This window comes from Phacochoerus africanus, chromosome 14 (genome assembly GCF_016906955.1).
Source record: "Phacochoerus africanus isolate WHEZ1 chromosome 14, ROS_Pafr_v1, whole genome shotgun sequence".
Taxonomy (NCBI): Eukaryota; Metazoa; Chordata; class Mammalia; order Artiodactyla; family Suidae; genus Phacochoerus; species Phacochoerus africanus.
In genome coordinates this window covers 25317564-25335952 of record NC_062557.1, presented here as the reverse complement: position 1 = coordinate 25335952, position 18389 = coordinate 25317564, and the positions used below count along the sequence as shown (strand labels likewise).

General features: G+C 46.3%; 1 protein-coding gene across 1 annotated transcript; it reads left to right on the top strand.

Moving 5' to 3' along the window:
* The first annotated feature begins 6927 nt into the window (after positions 1-6927).
* Positions 6928-16985, top strand: SNF8 (SNF8 subunit of ESCRT-II). The gene is made up of 8 exons (XM_047757535.1): positions 6928-7082; positions 7445-7495; positions 10509-10647; positions 12143-12247; positions 13126-13198; positions 14594-14735; positions 15663-15737; positions 16741-16985. The coding sequence occupies exons 1-8, from the start codon at positions 7029-7031 to the stop codon at positions 16876-16878; spliced, it is 777 nt and encodes a 258-aa protein (XP_047613491.1). The 5' UTR covers positions 6928-7028; the 3' UTR covers positions 16879-16985.
* The last annotated feature ends 1404 nt before the right edge of the window (positions 16986-18389 follow it).

Sequence of the window (18389 nt, the reverse complement as noted above, 5' to 3'; positions counted from 1 at the left end):
TGTGGCTGTGGTGTAGGCTGGCAGCTGTAGCTCCAATTGGACGCCTAGCCTGGGAACCTCCCTGTGCCTCAGGTTCAGCCCTAAACATGCAGAATTATGTGAACAAGTGAACAAAGACTAGGGAGCCAAGAGAGGACAGTGAAGCCTTATCCAGATGGAGAGGGGAGCCAGGAGGGTCTCTCTGAGAAAGTGACATTTAAGCTGAATGAGATTTGAAGGATAAAATGGCCAAAGGGTGAGGGGAGCCTTAATAAATATCAGCCAGTATTGTCGGTATACATCAAAATGTATACTGATGGGGAGAAAAGTACCGCTAGAGACTGAGCAGGCAGGCAGAGGCAAGGCCTCAAAACTAGGTTCATGTTTTGGGATTTTTTTTTTTTTTTTTTGGCTTCTTAGGGCCGCTCCTGCAGCATATGGAGGTTCCCAGGCTAGGGGTCTAATCGGAGCTGGAGCTGCTGGCCTACGCCAGAGCCACAGCAACGCGGATCTGAGCCATGTCTGCAACCTACACCACAGCTCACGGCAATGTCAGTCCTTAACCCATTAAGTGAGGCCAGGGATCGAACCTGCAACCTCATGATTCCTAGTTGGATTCGTTAACCACTGAGCCATGCCGGGAACTCCTGATTTTTTTTTGTCTTTTTTTGTTGTTGTTGTTGTTGTTGTTGTTGTTGTTGTTGTTGCTATTTCTTGGGCCGCTCCTGCGGCATATGGAGGTTCCCAGGCTAGGGGTTGAATTGGAGCTGTAGCCACCGGCCTACGCCAGAGCCACAGCAACGTGGGATCCGAGCCGTGTCTGCAACCTACACCACAGCTCACGGCAACGCCGGATCGTTAACCCACTGAGCAAGGGCAGGGACCGAACCCGAAACCTCATGGTTCCTAGTCGGATTGTTAACCACTGCGCCACGACGGGAACTCCTTTTTTTTTTTTTTTTAAATGTGTGTGTCTTTTTAGGGTTGCAATTGTGGCATATGGAGGTTCCCAGGGGTCAAATTGGAGCCATACCTGCCGGCCTACACCACAGCCACAGCCATGCTGGGTCCAAGCCGAGTCTGTGACCTACACCACAGCTCATGGCAACGCCGGATAGAGTAGCAAAGTGGATTGGCTGAAGGGCTGGGCCAGTAACCTAAATGAGCAAAATGGGGAGTGTGTAAAAGAGAGGTTGGGGCTGCGAAAATGGAAAAGAACAGCACCCCTAAAGGCATTCGGATGACCAAACAAAATTTTGAGAGCTGAATTTGCCTAAGGGTTGCCAGTTCGCCATCTCTCCTAGTTCTAACATTTTGAGTTTCCTCTCCTGTAAACTCCTAGAGTTCTAAGAGAATGTACCACACAATGTGCAGCATGGCTCGGAGGACATATTTTAATGATTCTCCGTGAGAGAACTGATTGTGTTGGGGAGAAGATCAGATCTGTATTTCTGCAGTCATGGGTATTTCTGTGGGTCAGTGAATCAGGAAGGGATATATATATTTTTGCCCCCCACCCCCATCCCGTGCTATAAGGAGCTCCTGGGTCAGGAATCAGATCTGAGCTGCAGTCTTTTTGTTTGTTTGTTTTTTTAGGGCTGCACTCCCGGCATGTGGAGGGTCCCAGGCTAGGGGTCGAATTGTAGTTACAGCTGCCAGCCTGCGCCACAGCCACAGCAACGTCAGATTTGAGCTGTGTCTGCGACCTACACCACAGTTCTTGGCAATGCTGGATCCCCAACCCACTGAGTTGTACAATGATCATCACAACCCAATTTTATAGCATTTCCACCCCAAACCCCTAGTGCACCCCCCCACCCCCCAACCTGTCTCCTTTGGAAACCACAAGTTTTTCAAAGTCTGTGAGTCAGTATCTGTTCTGCAAAGAAGTTCATTGCATTTTTTTTTTTAGATTCCTTACATCAGTGATAGCACCTGATGTTGGTGTCTCATTGTCTGACTGACTTCACTCAGCGTGATCATTTTTAGGTCCATCCATGTTGCTAAAAATGCTGTTATTTCGTTCTTTTTTTTAATTTTATTTTTTGTCTTTTTGCCTTTTCTAGGGCCACTCCCACGGTATGTGGAGGTTCCCAGGCTAGGGGTCAAATCGGAGCTGGAGCCGCCGGCCTGTGCCAGAGCCAGAGCAACGTGGGATCCGAGCTGTGTCTGCGACCTACACCACAGCTCACAGCAACGCCGGATCCTGAACCACTGAACAAGGCCAGGGATCGAACCCACAACCTCATGGTTCCTAGTCAGATTCGTTAACCACTGCACCACAACGGGAACTCCTATTATTTCCTTCTTTTTAATGGCTGAGTAGTATTCCATTGTGTATATGCACCACATCTTCTTGATCCACTCCTCTGTTGATGGACATTTAGGTTGTTTCCATGTCTTGGCTATTGCAAGTAGTGCTGCCATGAACATCGGAGTACATGTGTCTTTTCCAGTCATGATTTTCTCCGGATAGATGCCCAGGGGTGGGATTGCTGGATCAAATGGTAATTTTCTTTTTAGTTTTCTGAGGAATCTCCATACTGTTTTCCACAGTGGTTACACCAATTTACAATCCCACCAACAGTGTACTAAGGTTCCTTTTTCTCCACACGTTCTCTAGCACTTATTGTTTATAGACTTTTTGATGATGGCCATTCTTGGTGGTGTAAGGTGGTACCTCGTAGTGGTTTTGATTTGCATTTCTCTAATAATGAGTGATGCTGAACATCTTTTCATGTGTTTTCTGGTCATCCATATGTCTTCTTTGCAGAATTGTCTGTTTAGATCTTCTGCCCATTTTTTGATGGGGTTGTTTGTTTTTTTGGAATTGAGCAATAGGAGTTGTTTATAAATTTTGGAGATTAATCCCTTGTCAGTTGATTCATTGGCAAAGATTTTCTCCCATTCTGTGGGTTGTCTTTTCGTTTTGTTTAGGGTTTCCTTTGCTGTGCAGAAACTTTTAAGTTTAATTAAGTCCCATTTGTTTATTTTTGTTTTTACTGTCATTATTCTAAGAGGTGAATCTGAGAAGATGTTGCTGACAGAGATTGTTTGGCCTATGTTTTCCTCTAATAGTTTTATAGTATCTGGTTTATATCTAGGTCTTTAATCCATTTTGAGTTTATTTTTGTGTATGGTGTTAGGAAGTGTTCTAATGTCATTCTTTTACATGTGGCTGTCCAGTTTCCCCAGCACCATTTATTGAACAGGCTGCTGAGCCACAGTCTTAAAGCAAGCTGCAGCTTCAGCAACATGGGATCCCTAACCCGCTGTGTTGGGCCAAGGATTGAACTGGCCTTCTGGAGGTCCCAAGATGCCACTGATCTTGTTGCGTCACACTGGGAGCTCCAGTGTTTTTCTTTTTCTTTTTTTAGAGTGCCACTTGTGGCATATGGAAGTTCCCAGGCTAGGGGTCGACAGAGCTGCAGCTGCAGGCCTTCACCACAGCCACAGCAACACCAGATCTGAGCCTCATCTGCAGCCTACACCACAGCTCATGGCAACGCTGGATCCTTAACCCACTGAGTGAGGCCAGGGATCAAACCTGAAACCTCATGGTTCCTAGTCAGATTCATTTCTGCTGCACCATGATGGGAACTCCAGAAAGAGTTATTTGAAAATTTTCAGGAGTTCCTATTGTGTCTCAGTGGTAACGAACCTGACTAGTATCCATCAATCCCTGGACACTCTCAGTGGGTTAAGGATGCAGCATTGAACTGCGCTATAGGTTGCAGATGCAGCTTGGATCTGGCATTGCTGTGGCTGTGGTGAAGGCTGGTAGCTACAGCTCTGATTGGACCCCTAGCCTGGGAACTTCCATATGCCATGAGTGCCACCCTAAAAAAAAAAAAAGCTGGAGTTCTTGTTGTGGTACAGCAGAAATGAATCCAACTAGGAACCATAAGGTTTCGGGTTCAATTCCTGGCCTAGCTCAGAGGGTTAAGGATCCAGCGTTGCCACCAGGGGTGGTATAGGTTGCAGATGAGGCTCGGATTGCTGTGTCTGTGGTGTAGGCCGGCAGCTGTAGCTCCGATTAGACCCCTAGCCTGGGAAACCCCATGTGCCTCAGGTTCGGCCCTAAAAAGCAAACAAACAAAAAACCAAAACCAATCAACCAAAAAGCAATAAATAAAAATAAAAATCCATACAATTGCCTTATTATGGGCCAGGGATTGTGCTCAGTACTTTCTTTTTTTTTGCTTTTTAGGGCCGCGCCTGCGGTATATGGAGATTCCCAGGCTAGGGGTTGAATCGGAGCTGTAGCTGGTGGCCTACACCACAGCTCATAGCAACAACGGATCCTTAACCCACCGATCGAAGCCAGGGATCGAACCCCAAACCTCATGGCGCCTTGTTTCTGCTGTGCCACCACGGGAACTCCTCAGTAGTTTCTAAACATCGTTTTGTTTTTTGTTTTTTTTTACTTTTTTTGTTTGTTTTTGTTCAGATTTATAGACATCATTTAAAAAAAATCATGGTGATCCCATTTAAAGCTTCATCACAATCACTTGAGATAACACAATAGCTGGAAACCATGCACAACACTGCCTCCATGAGGCAGAGGATTAAAAGCCTAGGCTCTTAGCCAATTTGCCTTAAGGCCCATGACTCACTAGTCACTGAAACCAAGTGAGATGACCTGTGATGGTTAGAGCACAGGAATTTTGCGAGCAGGTTGTAAATCCACTGATAGTTTGAAATGATAGCTTGGAAGCCCATAGTCAGAGTATTTACACCATGGTAATTGGCAAATGCTGTAAATCGGAGCACCTTCCTCCCAACTGACCTGGAGAGGTGATTGTTAAATATTTACTGGTCAGCAGACTTTCTCTTAAATAACAGAGGAGAGCAAAAGAAGGGAACGAATATGTCTGCCTGAGGGTGGCAACAAGGTTGATCGAGGGCCAATGTGCACACCTCAGGGAGTGAGTATGTTTGCTTGCATTTGAAGGTAGGAACAGTTAAATCTGAGGTCATGATTGTGAGTGAGCGATCAGTGTATTTTCAGTAGTCATACAGTGTGAGTCAGAGGGAGAAATGAAGCAGGTACATCTAGATCATGTCACTGAGTACCTAATGGATCAAGTTTTGTGTTAGTGGTGTGGTAAGAATATGAAGATATGAGGTCACTGTGTGTATACAGGAGGCTAGTGTGTTTTTCATGGCAGGTATCACGGAGAAGGTCAGTGTATATGAGAGGGTGTCAAATGTACATTTCGGAGGGGACAAATCTGTGTCTGAGAAAGTAGGTTTGTATCTAATGGGAATTTGAAGATATGGCTATGAAAGCCTGAGTAATTGTTTTGTTCCTTGATCCTTGCATCTATCAACATTAGATTCTGTTTCAAAAAAAACAGAAAAAAGGAATTCTTGCTGTGGTGCAGTGGGTTAATAATCCAACTGCAGTAGCTGGGATAGCTGTGGAGGCATGAGTTCGATCCCTGGCTCGGTGCAGTGGGTTGGTTAAAGGATCTGATGTTGCCCCAGCTGTGGCATAGGTTCCAGCTGTGGCTGATATTTGATCCCTGGGCCAGGAATTTCCATGTGCCTCAGAAGCAGCCATAAATAAAACAAAACAAAAACCACCCTGCCACAAGATAACAGTGCTAAATATCTTTAGAAAAATAAACAATTATTTCTCTTTCTCATAAACATCCAGATGCAGGCAGCCCAGGGCTGGTGTGACAGCTTGCTCCATGAAATCCTCAGGGACCCATATTCATTGGGCTCATTGCTCCAACATCCGTCAAGGGCCCAAGTGACAATTAAGTATCCTGCCACCAATCTCTGCTTCCAGCCTTTTTTTTGTCCTTTTTCTTGAAACTTCTCTGGTAACTTTATTCACATTCATGATTTCACCTTGATCTGTAGCCCAGCCCAGTTCTCTGTGAATGTCATAACATTACATTGAATGACAATTCTTTCCTGTGATGTCCCACAAACCTCAATTTCAACATTTTTGAAATCACTCTTAATTATTTCCCTGACTTCATCCTGTGGTCTCTTCCCACCCTCTTTCTGAACCGCACCACTGTGTTGCCCAAGCCAGGAAATTGATCATCCTGCTAACTTTTCCCATCCGCTCTGCTCTTGTTTTACCAATTTCACCATTCTACCTTCTTAACGTGTCTTGAATTTGTCCCATTCTCTCTAGCCTTACACTATCTTAGTTCTGGTCCTCATCATTTCTACATTGGATTGCTACAACTGACTTAAAATGAAGCCTAGATTGCCATTAATTTTTCTATAACGAAAACTTGGTATTATTACCCCCTGGTTTAAGAAACCTCCATTAGATCCTTTTTTGTTGTTGTTGGACTCAACAACGCTATGGAAGTCACTTATGGAGCTTCCTAAACACACAGATGACTGATTCATCTCTAGATCTGATGAAACAAATATAGCTGAAATTCTTTTATGTACCAGGCATTGCACTAAATGCTTTGTTTTATATTTTTTGGCTTAATTCTCACAATTTTGAATAGGTATGACTCTTTCGCAATCTGGAAAATGGAATACAAGAGATCAAAGAATATGCCTGAAATGACTGCATTGTATGTAGGGAAAGAGACCTATGGAACGAGGTAATCTAACTCTATATAGAGTTTTTAACTGTAACGCCTTCCCCAGTCACAAGCTCTAAGTGTGATTCAGGGTGGGCTCCAATGGCATAGAACAGACTGTTTTATGCTCATTTTGGAACCCTCGGTGCCCAACTCAGGGCGTGGCACACAGCAGACTGCCAGCAGACGGAGGGTGGCAGTAGAGGACAGTCGCAGGAAGTCGAGAGGGTCCGAAAAGTGCACATAGGTGGGGAGCACCAGGCCACAAGGAGTTTTCCGTATCCCTGCGGGAGCGAGGGGCGGGGCTGTTGGGCCCCTGACTGTGAGACAGTTCGACCCCCGCGGCCGGAAGTTCGGGCGTAGCTTCCGGCGCGCGGAGATGACGCACGACCCGCGCTTCCGCGTCGGGGGAGCGGGCGGCGGATCCCGGGACGCGGAGACCCGGGGTCCCGGCAGCTGGGTGGCCTGCGGGCCACGGCGGGGATGCACCGCCGCGGGGTGGGCGCTGGCGCCATCGCCAAGAAGAAGCTTGCCGAGGTGAGTGGAAGGAGGCGGGCCCGCAGCCACCGCTGACCCGCGGGAGGCAGAAGTCTCTCCAAGGAGCGCTCTATACCCTCAAATCGCCTCCCCCTAGCATCTGACGTGGGCTTCTCTGGTCCTGGGGAACTGAGTTTCTCTAGCTTCCGATGGTTTGGAACGTCAGCATCCTCAGATCCATCAGCCCTTTCCCTCACTTCGCACAGTTTGGCTCCAGACGTGTCTGTTCTACTTCCTGACTCCCTCTCCCTAGGAAAACCCATTTGCGAGACGCTCCTCTTTTCATACCTCTGCGGAGACAGTACAAGTGGGAGCCTTCAGCACCCACTTTCTGAACTCATGCTTGTTTCTTTGTCTGACAGGCCAAGTATAAGGAGCGAGGGACTGTCTTGGCTGAGGACCAACTGGCCCAGGTGAGTGGGTTGGAGGGTCCAGGCAGCGAGGGAGACCCCACAGGCTGGGCAAAACACTTTAAAAATTTTTTTTAAATTTTTTTAACTCAGTGAATTTTATTACATTTATAGTTATACGATGATCATCACAACCCAGTTTTATAGCATTTCCATCCCTTTTTGATATAAACCAGATTGTTTGGATCTAACTAAAAATAGGGTATTTGGAGTTCCCTGGTGGTCTAGCGGTTAAGCGGTTATTACTGCTGTGGCTTGGGTGGTTCAGGTTTGATCCCCGGCCTGGGAACTTCCGAATGCCACTGGGTTCGGCCAAAAAATAAATGATGGTAATAATAAAAAAATAAAAATAGGGTATTAGGTAAATCCCAGTCTCTTGGCTGCTCAGATCTTGCTAATAACAGTGAGAGCCAACATCTTTGAGTGATTACCTGCTCGTAGCATCCCAGGCACTTGTCCGTTTTCTTTAAATGTCCTATCTTTCTCCTGACAATTCTGTCAGGAAGGAATTCTCTTTTTCACAGTTTAGAATTGAGGGCACCGAAGTGTTAGGTGCTATATCCAAGGTTACATGAGTAGTAAGTTGGGGAGTGGGGAGTCGAGTTAGGTCTTTTGAGTTTTTCCCTCCCCCGCCCCCTTTTTGGCCACCCTTTGGCATGTGGAAGTTCCTGGGCCAGGGATCAAATCTGAGACTCACCTGGGACCCACGCTGCAGCTGTGGCCATAGCTTAAACCACTGTGCCAGGCATGGCACAGTGTGATCCTTAACCCACTGTGCCAGGCAGGGGATCAAACCTGTGCCCTTGCAGAGGCCCAGGCCACTATAGAGACAACAGCAGTTCCACTGTGCCACAGAGGGAACTCCTGAATTTTTACTTTAAATGCCTAAGGATAACAGGAAAATATTGCCTAACCAATAGTACCCACTACCACCAACACGTCTAGGTGCACAGCAGAAGCATGTGTCAGTGATGAGAGTGTGGCTCCTGCACACTTCTATAACACTACCCTTTTCTGTATATGCTCTGTGTTTACTCAGTTATTTTGACTGGTGAAGAGTGGAAGGAGGTACTGAGGCCGGGAAATGGCCCATGAACTGAGGAGATATGGTAGACACAGGTTGTGCCCTTCAAAAGCACCCACATGGGGAGATAACATGCAGCAATCAATTGGAAATGGTGGTTAGAATAATGTGTAAATTTCTAATATGTGGTGAATGAGGAGATGTTGGGCCAGGAGAGGTTATTCTGGGTGGGTTGAAGATAGGCTTTGTTAATTAGGGAAAGAAAAGGGGTAATACAAATAGGAAGTCACAGTATCCCCAAACCAAAAGTATTTAGCTTTAGAATCTAATCTGGGGAGGTCCCCCCATCGTAGCTCAGCAGAAGCAAGGCTGACTAGCATCCATGAGGATGCAGGTTCAATCCAATCCCTGGCCTTGCAGTGGTTAAGGATCCGGCATTGCTCTGAGCTGTGGGGTAGGTCGCAGACATGGCTCAGATCCAGCATTGCTGTGGCTGTGGCATAGGCCAGCGGCTATAGCTCTGATTTTCCCCTAGCCTGGGAACCTCCATATCCCGCGGGTGTGGCTCTAAAAAGACCAGGAAAAAAAAAAAAAAAAAAAAAGAATGTAATCTGGTAGACCCATATCTCTCCCTCAGAGATTCTTTTTGTGTGTGTCTTTTTAGGGCTACCCATGTGGCATATGGAGGTTCCCAGGCTAGGGGTCAAATTGGAGCTATAGCCGCCAGCCTACATCACAGCCACAGCAATGCCAGATCCAAGCTGCATCTTCGACCTGTGCTGAATCTTGAGGCAATGCCAGATCCTTAACCCACTGAGTGAGGCCAGGGATCGAACCCACAACCTCATGGTTGCTAGTCGGATTCATTAACCACTAAGCCACGATGGGAACTCTGATCCCCTCATTTTTAAGGCAAAATTGATTACTAGGTGCACCTTCAATTTAATACCATTTTTTCTGGGAATAAGAAAAGAAACATAGCAAGATAAATATAATTAAGGCTGCTGTATGTTCTATGTGGGAGGTGTTAAGAGAGTAAATACTGAGCTCTCATCATAAGGAAAAATTTTTTTTCTATTTCTTTAATTTTGTATCCATATGAGATGATGGATGTTTGCCAAACTTACTACGATAATCACTTTATGATCTTTGTAAATCAAATAGTCATGCTGTACACCTTAAACTCACACAGTGCTCTGTGTCTCTTATATCTGAAGGAAACTGGAGGAACATGAATAAATAAAAGAAGAAAATTTGTTTAAAAAAAGAAAGCGCCATATTAGATATGCATATTAGTTTTAAATGCATCCTGACTTTAGAACAGGAACATATGAAAAAAAAATGTGTGTTTTAGAGTTGAAGAAACATACAGCATCTCAACTTCTACTGATAGCTGAACTGTGAAGGAGAGGCAGGGATAAAAAGAACGAACAGGAGGAACAGGAGTTCCCGTTGTGGCTCAGCGGAAACGAATCTGACTAGTGTCTATGAGGACTTGGGTTCAATCCCCGGCCTTGCTCAGTGGGTTAAGGAAATGGCATTGCCTACATTTCTTGAGGGTATGGATTAAATTACCTCTGAATCCTGTAAAACACATACCACAGAACTGACTCATTCAATATCATCTACAAATATTTGTTACCAGAATAAATAATTTCAAAACCAGGACTCACCACAGAGGTATCCAGGCTGAATGCGCTTCCAAGCCTAGGCACATCAGCTCAGATCTCGCGTTCCTGTGGTTGTGATGTAGGCCAGTGGCTACAGCTCTGATTCGACCCCTAACCTGGCAACTTCCACCTGCCGTGGGTTCAGCCCTAAAAAGGCCAAAAAAAAGAGAAAAGAATAGAAAACAGGAAGCAGCATAATGGTAGTCCTGAAGGGGACAGGCTATTTCTGACTTTGCCTTGTCACTGGCCCAGGGACCTACCTGCTGTTGACATCCGATTATCACTTGGTTGGATTGCCCCTAATTTTCCCCTTGCTCTGTAGATGTCAAAGCAGTTGGACATGTTCAAGACCAACCTGGAAGAATTTGCTAGCAAGCACAAGCAGGAGATCCGGAAGAATCCCGAGTTCCGGGTGCAGTTCCAGGACATGTGTGCCACCATTGGGGTGGATCCTCTGGCCTGTAAGGAGTTGTCTGTAGGGGTCCAATGTTCTTCTAGAGGTCCTAAGGGACAAAGCTCATCTAGTTGTTAGCACTAGTGTTGGAGCAGCTTCTGTAAGGGTCTACAGGGAGATCCAGAGGATATTGTCTGCAGGGAGTGCCTGCAGGATGGCTGAGTGCCCAGTTTGCTGGGAAAGATGGACAGGTTGGCGTGCAAGCTGAGTAGCCAGTGTACCTGAGGTCTTTCCTGGAATGATCTGCCGTGAAATTGTTTATGGCAGTTTTTTTCCCTTTGTTAAAAAAATACTTAGTTTTAATAAATAAAAGCAGTGTGTGATCAGGCGTTCAATCAACAAAGAAGAAAAAAGAATAAAAAGTACTGTTAACAGTTTAAGGGGAGCTCCTGCTGTGGCGCAGTGGGATTGGCAGCATCTTGGGAGCACTGGGAGGAGGGTTTGATCCCCGGCCGGCACAGTGAGTTAAGGATCCAGCGTTGCTGCAGCTTCGGCTTAGGTGGAAACTGCCACTCAGATCTGATCCCTGGCCCAGGAGCTCCATGTGCTATGGGGTGGCCAAAAATGAAAAAACAAATGGACGAGAAAACAGTTTAAGGTATATCTTTATAGAAAACTTTTTTTTTTTTTTTTCCCATTTGTCCTTTTTTAGGGCCTCACCTGGGGCAGTGGAGGTTCCCAGGCTAGGGGTCTAATCCGAGCTACAGCTGCCGGCCTGCGCCACAGCCACAGCCACATCAGATCTGAGCCGAGTCTGTGACCTACACTACAGCTCATGGCAACGCTGGATCCCCAACCCACTGACCGAGGCCGGGGATTGAACCTGCAACCTCACGGTTCCTCATGTTTTTGTTTCCGCTGTGCCACGGCGGGAACTCCTTTTTTTTGTTTTGTTTTGTTTTTCTTGAGTTCTTGGGGCAGGGAACAGATCCAAGCTGCAGTTGTCACCTACATTGCAGCTGTGGCAACACTGGATCCTTAACCCACTGTCCCGGGCTGGGCCTCAGACCTGTGTCCTGGCGCTGCAGAGATGCTGTGGATCCTGTTGCGCTACAGCAGGAGCACCACCTTCATCATATTTATAAACTAATTTTTTTTTACATATATGGGATTATGCTGTAATTACTGTTCTATAATTTGTATTTTTTACTCAATAAAGTATTTGCAATGGATTTTTGGATGCCATTTCTATATATTCGTTCTTAACCTTGTCTACACCATATATCCCATTATATTTCACTGCCTGCTTTGGGAAGGGAAACTCATTTTTGTAGTATCCTGAGCCAGAGTTAGTAGCTAAATAGAAATGCCTTTTAGCTTGCCCAACTTTAGGACTGTCTGAACCTGTTCTTTAGTAGGAATTACCAAGGGTCACATTGTGCTGAGGATCCTGGGGTAGGACTTAAGGCTAGGGAAGACTTTCCGTAGGATGGGTGTTTAATGGCTTTGGAAGAAAAGATGTAACTAATGAATAACCTGGCTTTTGTTTTTCTGTCTTTTAGCTGGAAAAGGATTTTGGTCTGAGATGCTAGGCGTGGGAGATTTCTATTACGAGCTGGGTGTCCAGATTATCGAAGTATGCCTGGCCCTGAAGCACCGGAATGGAGGTGAGGGTGGCTGGGTCCTGTGGATTGGGCTTTGGACTTCTCTGAAAGGGAAAAGACCCTGAAAGATGATCTTTCCTGTCTTGTAATTTACAGGCCAATAGGATCTTAGCCTGTTAGGTCTTAAGAAGCATCTTGGTGCTTCATGCAGTTGAATCCACGGCTGGTCTCCAAGGCCAAGGGTACACCTGAATGATTATTCTCTAAAGACCTCTGGCCAGGAAGGCTTAGCTCCTAGTTGTTACAGAACATACAGGGAGGTAGGAAATAGGCCTTTTGCCCTGATAGAAGATGTGTCTGGGTTATGATTTTCTCATTAGTAACTCTAGGCCAGCCCTGCTTCTCCAAGGTGTGGTGATGCCACCTGAGTCTCTGTGCTCTCCAAAATATGACCTTCAGAATATCCATCCGGTGGTGTTGTCTTTTTTTTTTTTTTTTTTTTAAGGGCCGCACCTGCAGCATATGGAGGTTTCCAGGCTAGGGGTCTAATCAGAGCTGTAGCTGCTGGCCCATGCCACAGCCATAGCAACGCCAGATCTGAGCTGTGTCTGCGACGTACACCACAGTTCATGGCAACGCCAGATCCTCAACCCACTGAGAAAAGCCAGGGATTGAACCCGCAACTTCATGATTCCTAGTTGGATTCATTAATCACTGAGCCACGACGGGAACTCCCAGTAGTATCATCTTAATAAACACATCGAATGGCCTGTATTGAAGTTAAAATAAAGAAAGCTTAAAACTAGTTAGAAGAGATTGGCTATAGACACAACCTTGGTGTCAAGAGAGCATTTATAATTTTTCGGAGATGATGCTGCCTATTTTATTTTATGACCATAAAGGTAATCCTTCAACTGCTTTCTGTCCTCCCTCTCCTGTAGGTCTGATAACTCTGGAAGAACTACATCAACAGGTGTTGAAAGGCAGGGGCAAATTCGCCCAGGATGTCAGCCAGTAGGTCTTGCCTTCCAACCCCTTGGAGTATAGAAAGGTCTTTAAAAATCAGGTGGAAATCTTTTCTCCTTACTACTTGTATGTCTAGGCTAGCTTAGGAATGATTTTTATTCCTTTTTATGATCAGAAGAAATGTTTTTATTTTAGGAAACTGAAGATACAGAGATATAAAAAAACAACTGCCTATTATTTCTCAGCTGAGAGATTACAACTGTTGAACATTTTGGTAGATTTCCTTCTAAGCATTTTTTTTCATACATAAATATATGCGCGTGTGTGTGTATATATTTAAGCGTACTTGGGGCTGTGTATACTCTTTTTTTTTTTTTTTTTTGTCTTTTTAGGGCCGCACCCATGGCATATGGAGGTTCCCAGGCCAGGGGTTGAATCAGAGCTGTAGCTGCCAGTCTACACCACAGCCATGGCAACACAGGATCCCAGCCATGTCTGTGACCTACAGCACAGCTCACGGCAACGCCGGATCCTTAACCCACTCATCGAGGCCAGGGATCAATCCCATGTCCTCATGGATACTAGTCAGGTTCATTAACCGCTGAGCCTTGATGGGAACTCTGAGGGCTATTTATACTCTTCACATTATTGAAGTCAAGGAGACTAGAGCAGGCATTGAGAAGCTGGGAAAGGCAGTTGGGCTTAGAAGATGGGGTTTAAGTTGACCTGGTTCACCAGCCTTTATGTATGACTACCAATTTGGGAAAAGGTGAAAAAGTCTGTCAGCATGTGGGCTGATCTACACATTATTTTCTGGGTTTTCTTCTTTAATTTCAGTTAGTTGTCAATTAGGAAAGCAGTCTATATTTTGCCATAGTTCATACTACTCCCTGTTGTCTCTCTCTTTTTTTTCTCTTTAGGGCTGTACCCATGGCATATGGAGGTTCCCAGGCTAGGGGTCAAATCAGAGCCGTAGCTGCCGGCCTACGCCACAGCCACAGCATCACCAGATCCGAGCCACGTCTGCAACCTAGCAGCTCATGGCAATGCCAGATCCTTAAGCCACTGAGTGGAGCCAGGGATTGAACCCTTGTCCTCATGGATACTAGTCAGGTACTTAACCTGCTGAGCCACAATGGGAACTCCTCCCTGCTGTCTGTTAAGTTCACCTTGTTCATTCACATTTCCTGCTGGGCTCCTGGAAGCATATTTTTTACCCCTGTCTGGTTTGCTTAGTGGACAGCCTGACTCCTGCCTGTACCATCTCCCTTGAATGTCCAAGCACCGTTTGGTGCACCTTGACCCTGGCTTTTTACTGATGCAGTGAAATGTTATGCAGCCTTGGGTCTTCCATCAGGGTATCCTGCCCAGGGCAGAGCTGAAACTGCACTGTTGTTAGGTCTGGTCTGCCATGGGTCTTTAAGCAGCTCTTCCTCATCTCAGAGACGACCTGATCAGGGCCATCAAGAAACTAAAGGCCCTTGGCACCGGCTTCAGCATCATCCCTGTGGGCGGCACGTACCTCATTCAGTCTGTTCCAGCCGAGCTCAATATGGATCACACTGTGGTGCTGCAGTTGGCAGAGGTACGGGTGTGCCTTCTGAGTGTGTGTGTGTGTGCACACGCGTGTACACACACGTGAGGGACAGTCTGGGAGGGGATTTTAGAGAAGCTCTGATCTCCCCCCCCATCATTCAAGGTCTTTTGCTGAAACTGTCTAATGGAGGCACTACTCAGACTTGTGCTTATTTAGCAGACATTTATTGAGCAGCTACAGTGCAGCGCACTGGGCCAGGCTGGGGGGCATATAAAGATGGGCACCATGTAGTTCCTGCTCGCAAGGAGCGTACAGTCTACGTGGAATAGGCAGACATGGAGACCACTAGCCGAATTTCCTTGGTGGACAGATTCTTTGATGTCTTCCTAAAACTACTTTCTGCAGTCTTCACAACAAATGTTTAATCTTGTTTGCCTTCCCCCTCTTCCTTCGGCAATGCCCTAATAAGCACATGTCATCTTCCCCACATCCTTATCATGAATTTAGGGAAGACGTGTTCAGTTTTCTCAGTTCTGTGATACAGAAGAAAACTCAGCAACGGAAGGGGGCTTTTCTTGATTGGGGAATGGTTGGTTAGGGGGAGGCGGACAAGGGCTGAATGTGGGAATATTTTAGATCATGAACAGTTTCTGATGATCCCCGTTCCTTCCTATCAGTTAATCATTCTGAAGCTCTCCTTGTCATACTCCAGTTCTCTAAGTCTACATTAATATTTTAATACCAGGGACTCTACTTTTTTAAGAGTGAACCCCTCGACCTACCTCTGTCACACTGAAAACCACGTCTCTCTTGGGCTCTGCTGGGACCTCTAGACATTCTTTCTCTACGCTCTCTTAGGCTTCACCCAAGGGCAGTTCCCCCTCCTGTCGGGATAAGTTAATTGTCCCTGGGTAGACGCTGGGTTCTGCAGGACAGCACACTTAGTGACTTAACCCCCATTCCTCTTTCGTCCAGAAAAACGGCTACGTGACTGTCAGTGATATCAAAGCCAGTCTTAAATGGGAGACCGAGCGAGCGCGACAAGTGCTGGTATGTGGCTTCTGGAATGGCCCCGAAAAGATGGGCCCTGGAGGGGAGGGGGCGGGTGGACAGACAGCACACAGGCACCGTCTCTCTGCTGCTTCCTGCCTGGAAGGCTGCTGCCACCACACTAGGAGTAACCCCAGCGTTTCTATGAAGGTGGCACTGAGGCAGAACTCACAAAGGCAGGCTTCCCACCCTGGCCCGTGAGCACAACCAGGCTGCCCCTGCCCCTGCCACTGGGGTCACCAACACCACGCGTCTCTCTCCTGACCTGAGCGCTGGACAGATGGTTTGTGTGGTCTGTACTGTTAGTACAGAGTGAAGGGAATTATTAACTACTCCTACTGACAAAGTATTATATTGCAGTATCATATATAGTTTTGTAGTTTCATGGTGCAGACGGATGATGTGAAGAGGGAGGAGCATGGGAACGTGGCAGCCCAAGGTTTCAATACCGCCTTCCTTGCTGGGGTAATCAAACTACAGACTTAACCTCATCTCCGAAGGGGGGACAACGGAAACATTTGTTGAATGATGTTGGGTAGAACCAAACCGTGTCGAGCATACTTCCAGCTTTAGGAGCTGAGTCTGTTCTAATACTGACATGGTCCTTCCATTAACTTCTCTAAAAGGTTCTCCCTCATCTTCAGGTATCCAGTAAGTGAACTGAAAGGTAGTCGTCTCCAGTTGGCCTCAGGCAGTGGAGGTAGTGATTTTCCTAAGGCCATATTGCAAATATTTCTGTAATGATACCTTCCTTCTAGGACGTCCCGCTTGTCAGCGCCCTCTTCCCCAGCAGCACAGGTTAAGCAACTCGGTGGCATTTTTCACACCTCAGGCAAAGATCAAGGCTAAACAGATCATTCCACTTGGGCTGCGTAAATGTGTGAAGCGCTCTTATAGCTGAGTTTGAAAATCCCGCTGAAGCCAAGATAGGTTTAAGGATTGTTTGCGTGCCCCACTTTGTGGAAACTCTCCTTTCTCAACTGACTTTTCCTTTTTCGGCTAGGAACACCTGCTGAAGGAAGGGCTGGCTTGGCTGGATCTGCAGGCCCCAGGAGAGGCCCACTACTGGCTACCGGCTCTCTTCACGGACCTCTACTCCCAGGAGATTACAGCTGAGGAGGCCAGAGAAGCCCTCCCCTGACTGGGAATGCAGAAGGGGGCACAGCAGCAGGCACGGAGAAGAGGGAGGAGCTGGTGGTAAATAAAACCTGGACAACTATGTTTTAAGAAAAAAAAAATTCCGAGTTTTCTTCTTGCCCCAATTTCTTCACCCATTACTTTATTTTGTTTTTAAAGTGCCTTCACATTGCATCTTTATTGGAGAAAACCTTGTTTATCCACTAAGGATAACCTGAGGTTACAGTGAGCACAGATACAATGACTTGTACAGGTCACCTACAAGTTCATGGTAGAGCTGGGCCCAAAATGAAGGCCATCTGTCTCCCGGCTAGGTAGCCTGTCTCTGTAGCCCTGAGACATAAATTGTAGCCTTTTAATTCAAACCCCTTCCTTGTAAGATATTCTTTCTCTCAAATGAGCAGACCCTAATGGACCAGTAAATAATATTCACTCTTTCAGTGTTTTCCAGCTTCCTCTGTAGAGGATCCAGTTTACAGCAGACTCAGCTATGAGTGTGAAAGAAACACAGGTCAATGTTAAATGGTTAGAGAAAAGAAAATGAAATTTGAGGGACATCATCCAATACTGGGTGTAGTGTTGTTCCTCAAATTCCGTACCACCTTTATGTCCTATTGGGATCACTGGGTCCCTCTGCCGTAGTGGTGGGAAAGGCAATCATTCATTGACCACCTACTCAATGCCCAGTTTTATATATATACACCCTATTTCATCCTCACAGCAACCTTAAATAGCTGTCCTTAATTTTGCAGGTGAAGAATCTTGACCAGGGGCCACCATCTTCAGCAGAGCCAAAGCTAGAGCTTAGGTCCACTAGCCCCAGAGCCCACGCTTTCCCATGTCGAGCTTTTCCCATGATCCAGGTTGGTGGGATGTTTTCTGTAATTTCTTCCTACACACATGGTCAGCCAAGAGGAAGACCTGTGCACCATAAAGGAAGAACCTTCTGTAGCATGGAGAAGTGGTGTTGACGAGCTAGGAAGCCAGTGTTAAGTCCAGTCTTCATGGTCTCAATTCTAAAGTCCTAGGAAGGGGAGTTCCCTTTGTGGCTCAGCAGTAACAAACCCAGCTAGTATCCACGAGGATGTGGGTTTGATCCCTGGCCTCTCATTGGGTTCAGAATCTGGCGTTGCCATGAGCTGCGGGGTAGGTTGCAGACGAAGCTTGGATGCCAAGTTGCTGTGGGCCGGCAGCTGTAGCTGACCAGACCCCTACCCTGGAATCTTCCCTATGCCTTGGGTGCAGTCCTGGAAAGACGGAAAAAAAAAAAAAAAAAAAATTCCTAAGAAGGGCTGCTTTGATTACAAGGAAAACTAAAAACCCAAGGCCCAAGGGTTTGGAAATCCCTATGAAGACACCGCTCTCTCATCAAAGGGGTTATGTGTTTTAGGCCCATCTCTGTCTCTGCCTGTTCCTATAGGACTTGCTTCTCAGTTTCAGAACAGATGTTTCTTTGGAAGAAACTGAGGCTTAAGATGGCATTCCTCTCCTTGACTGCCAAAGCTACAGCCTCAA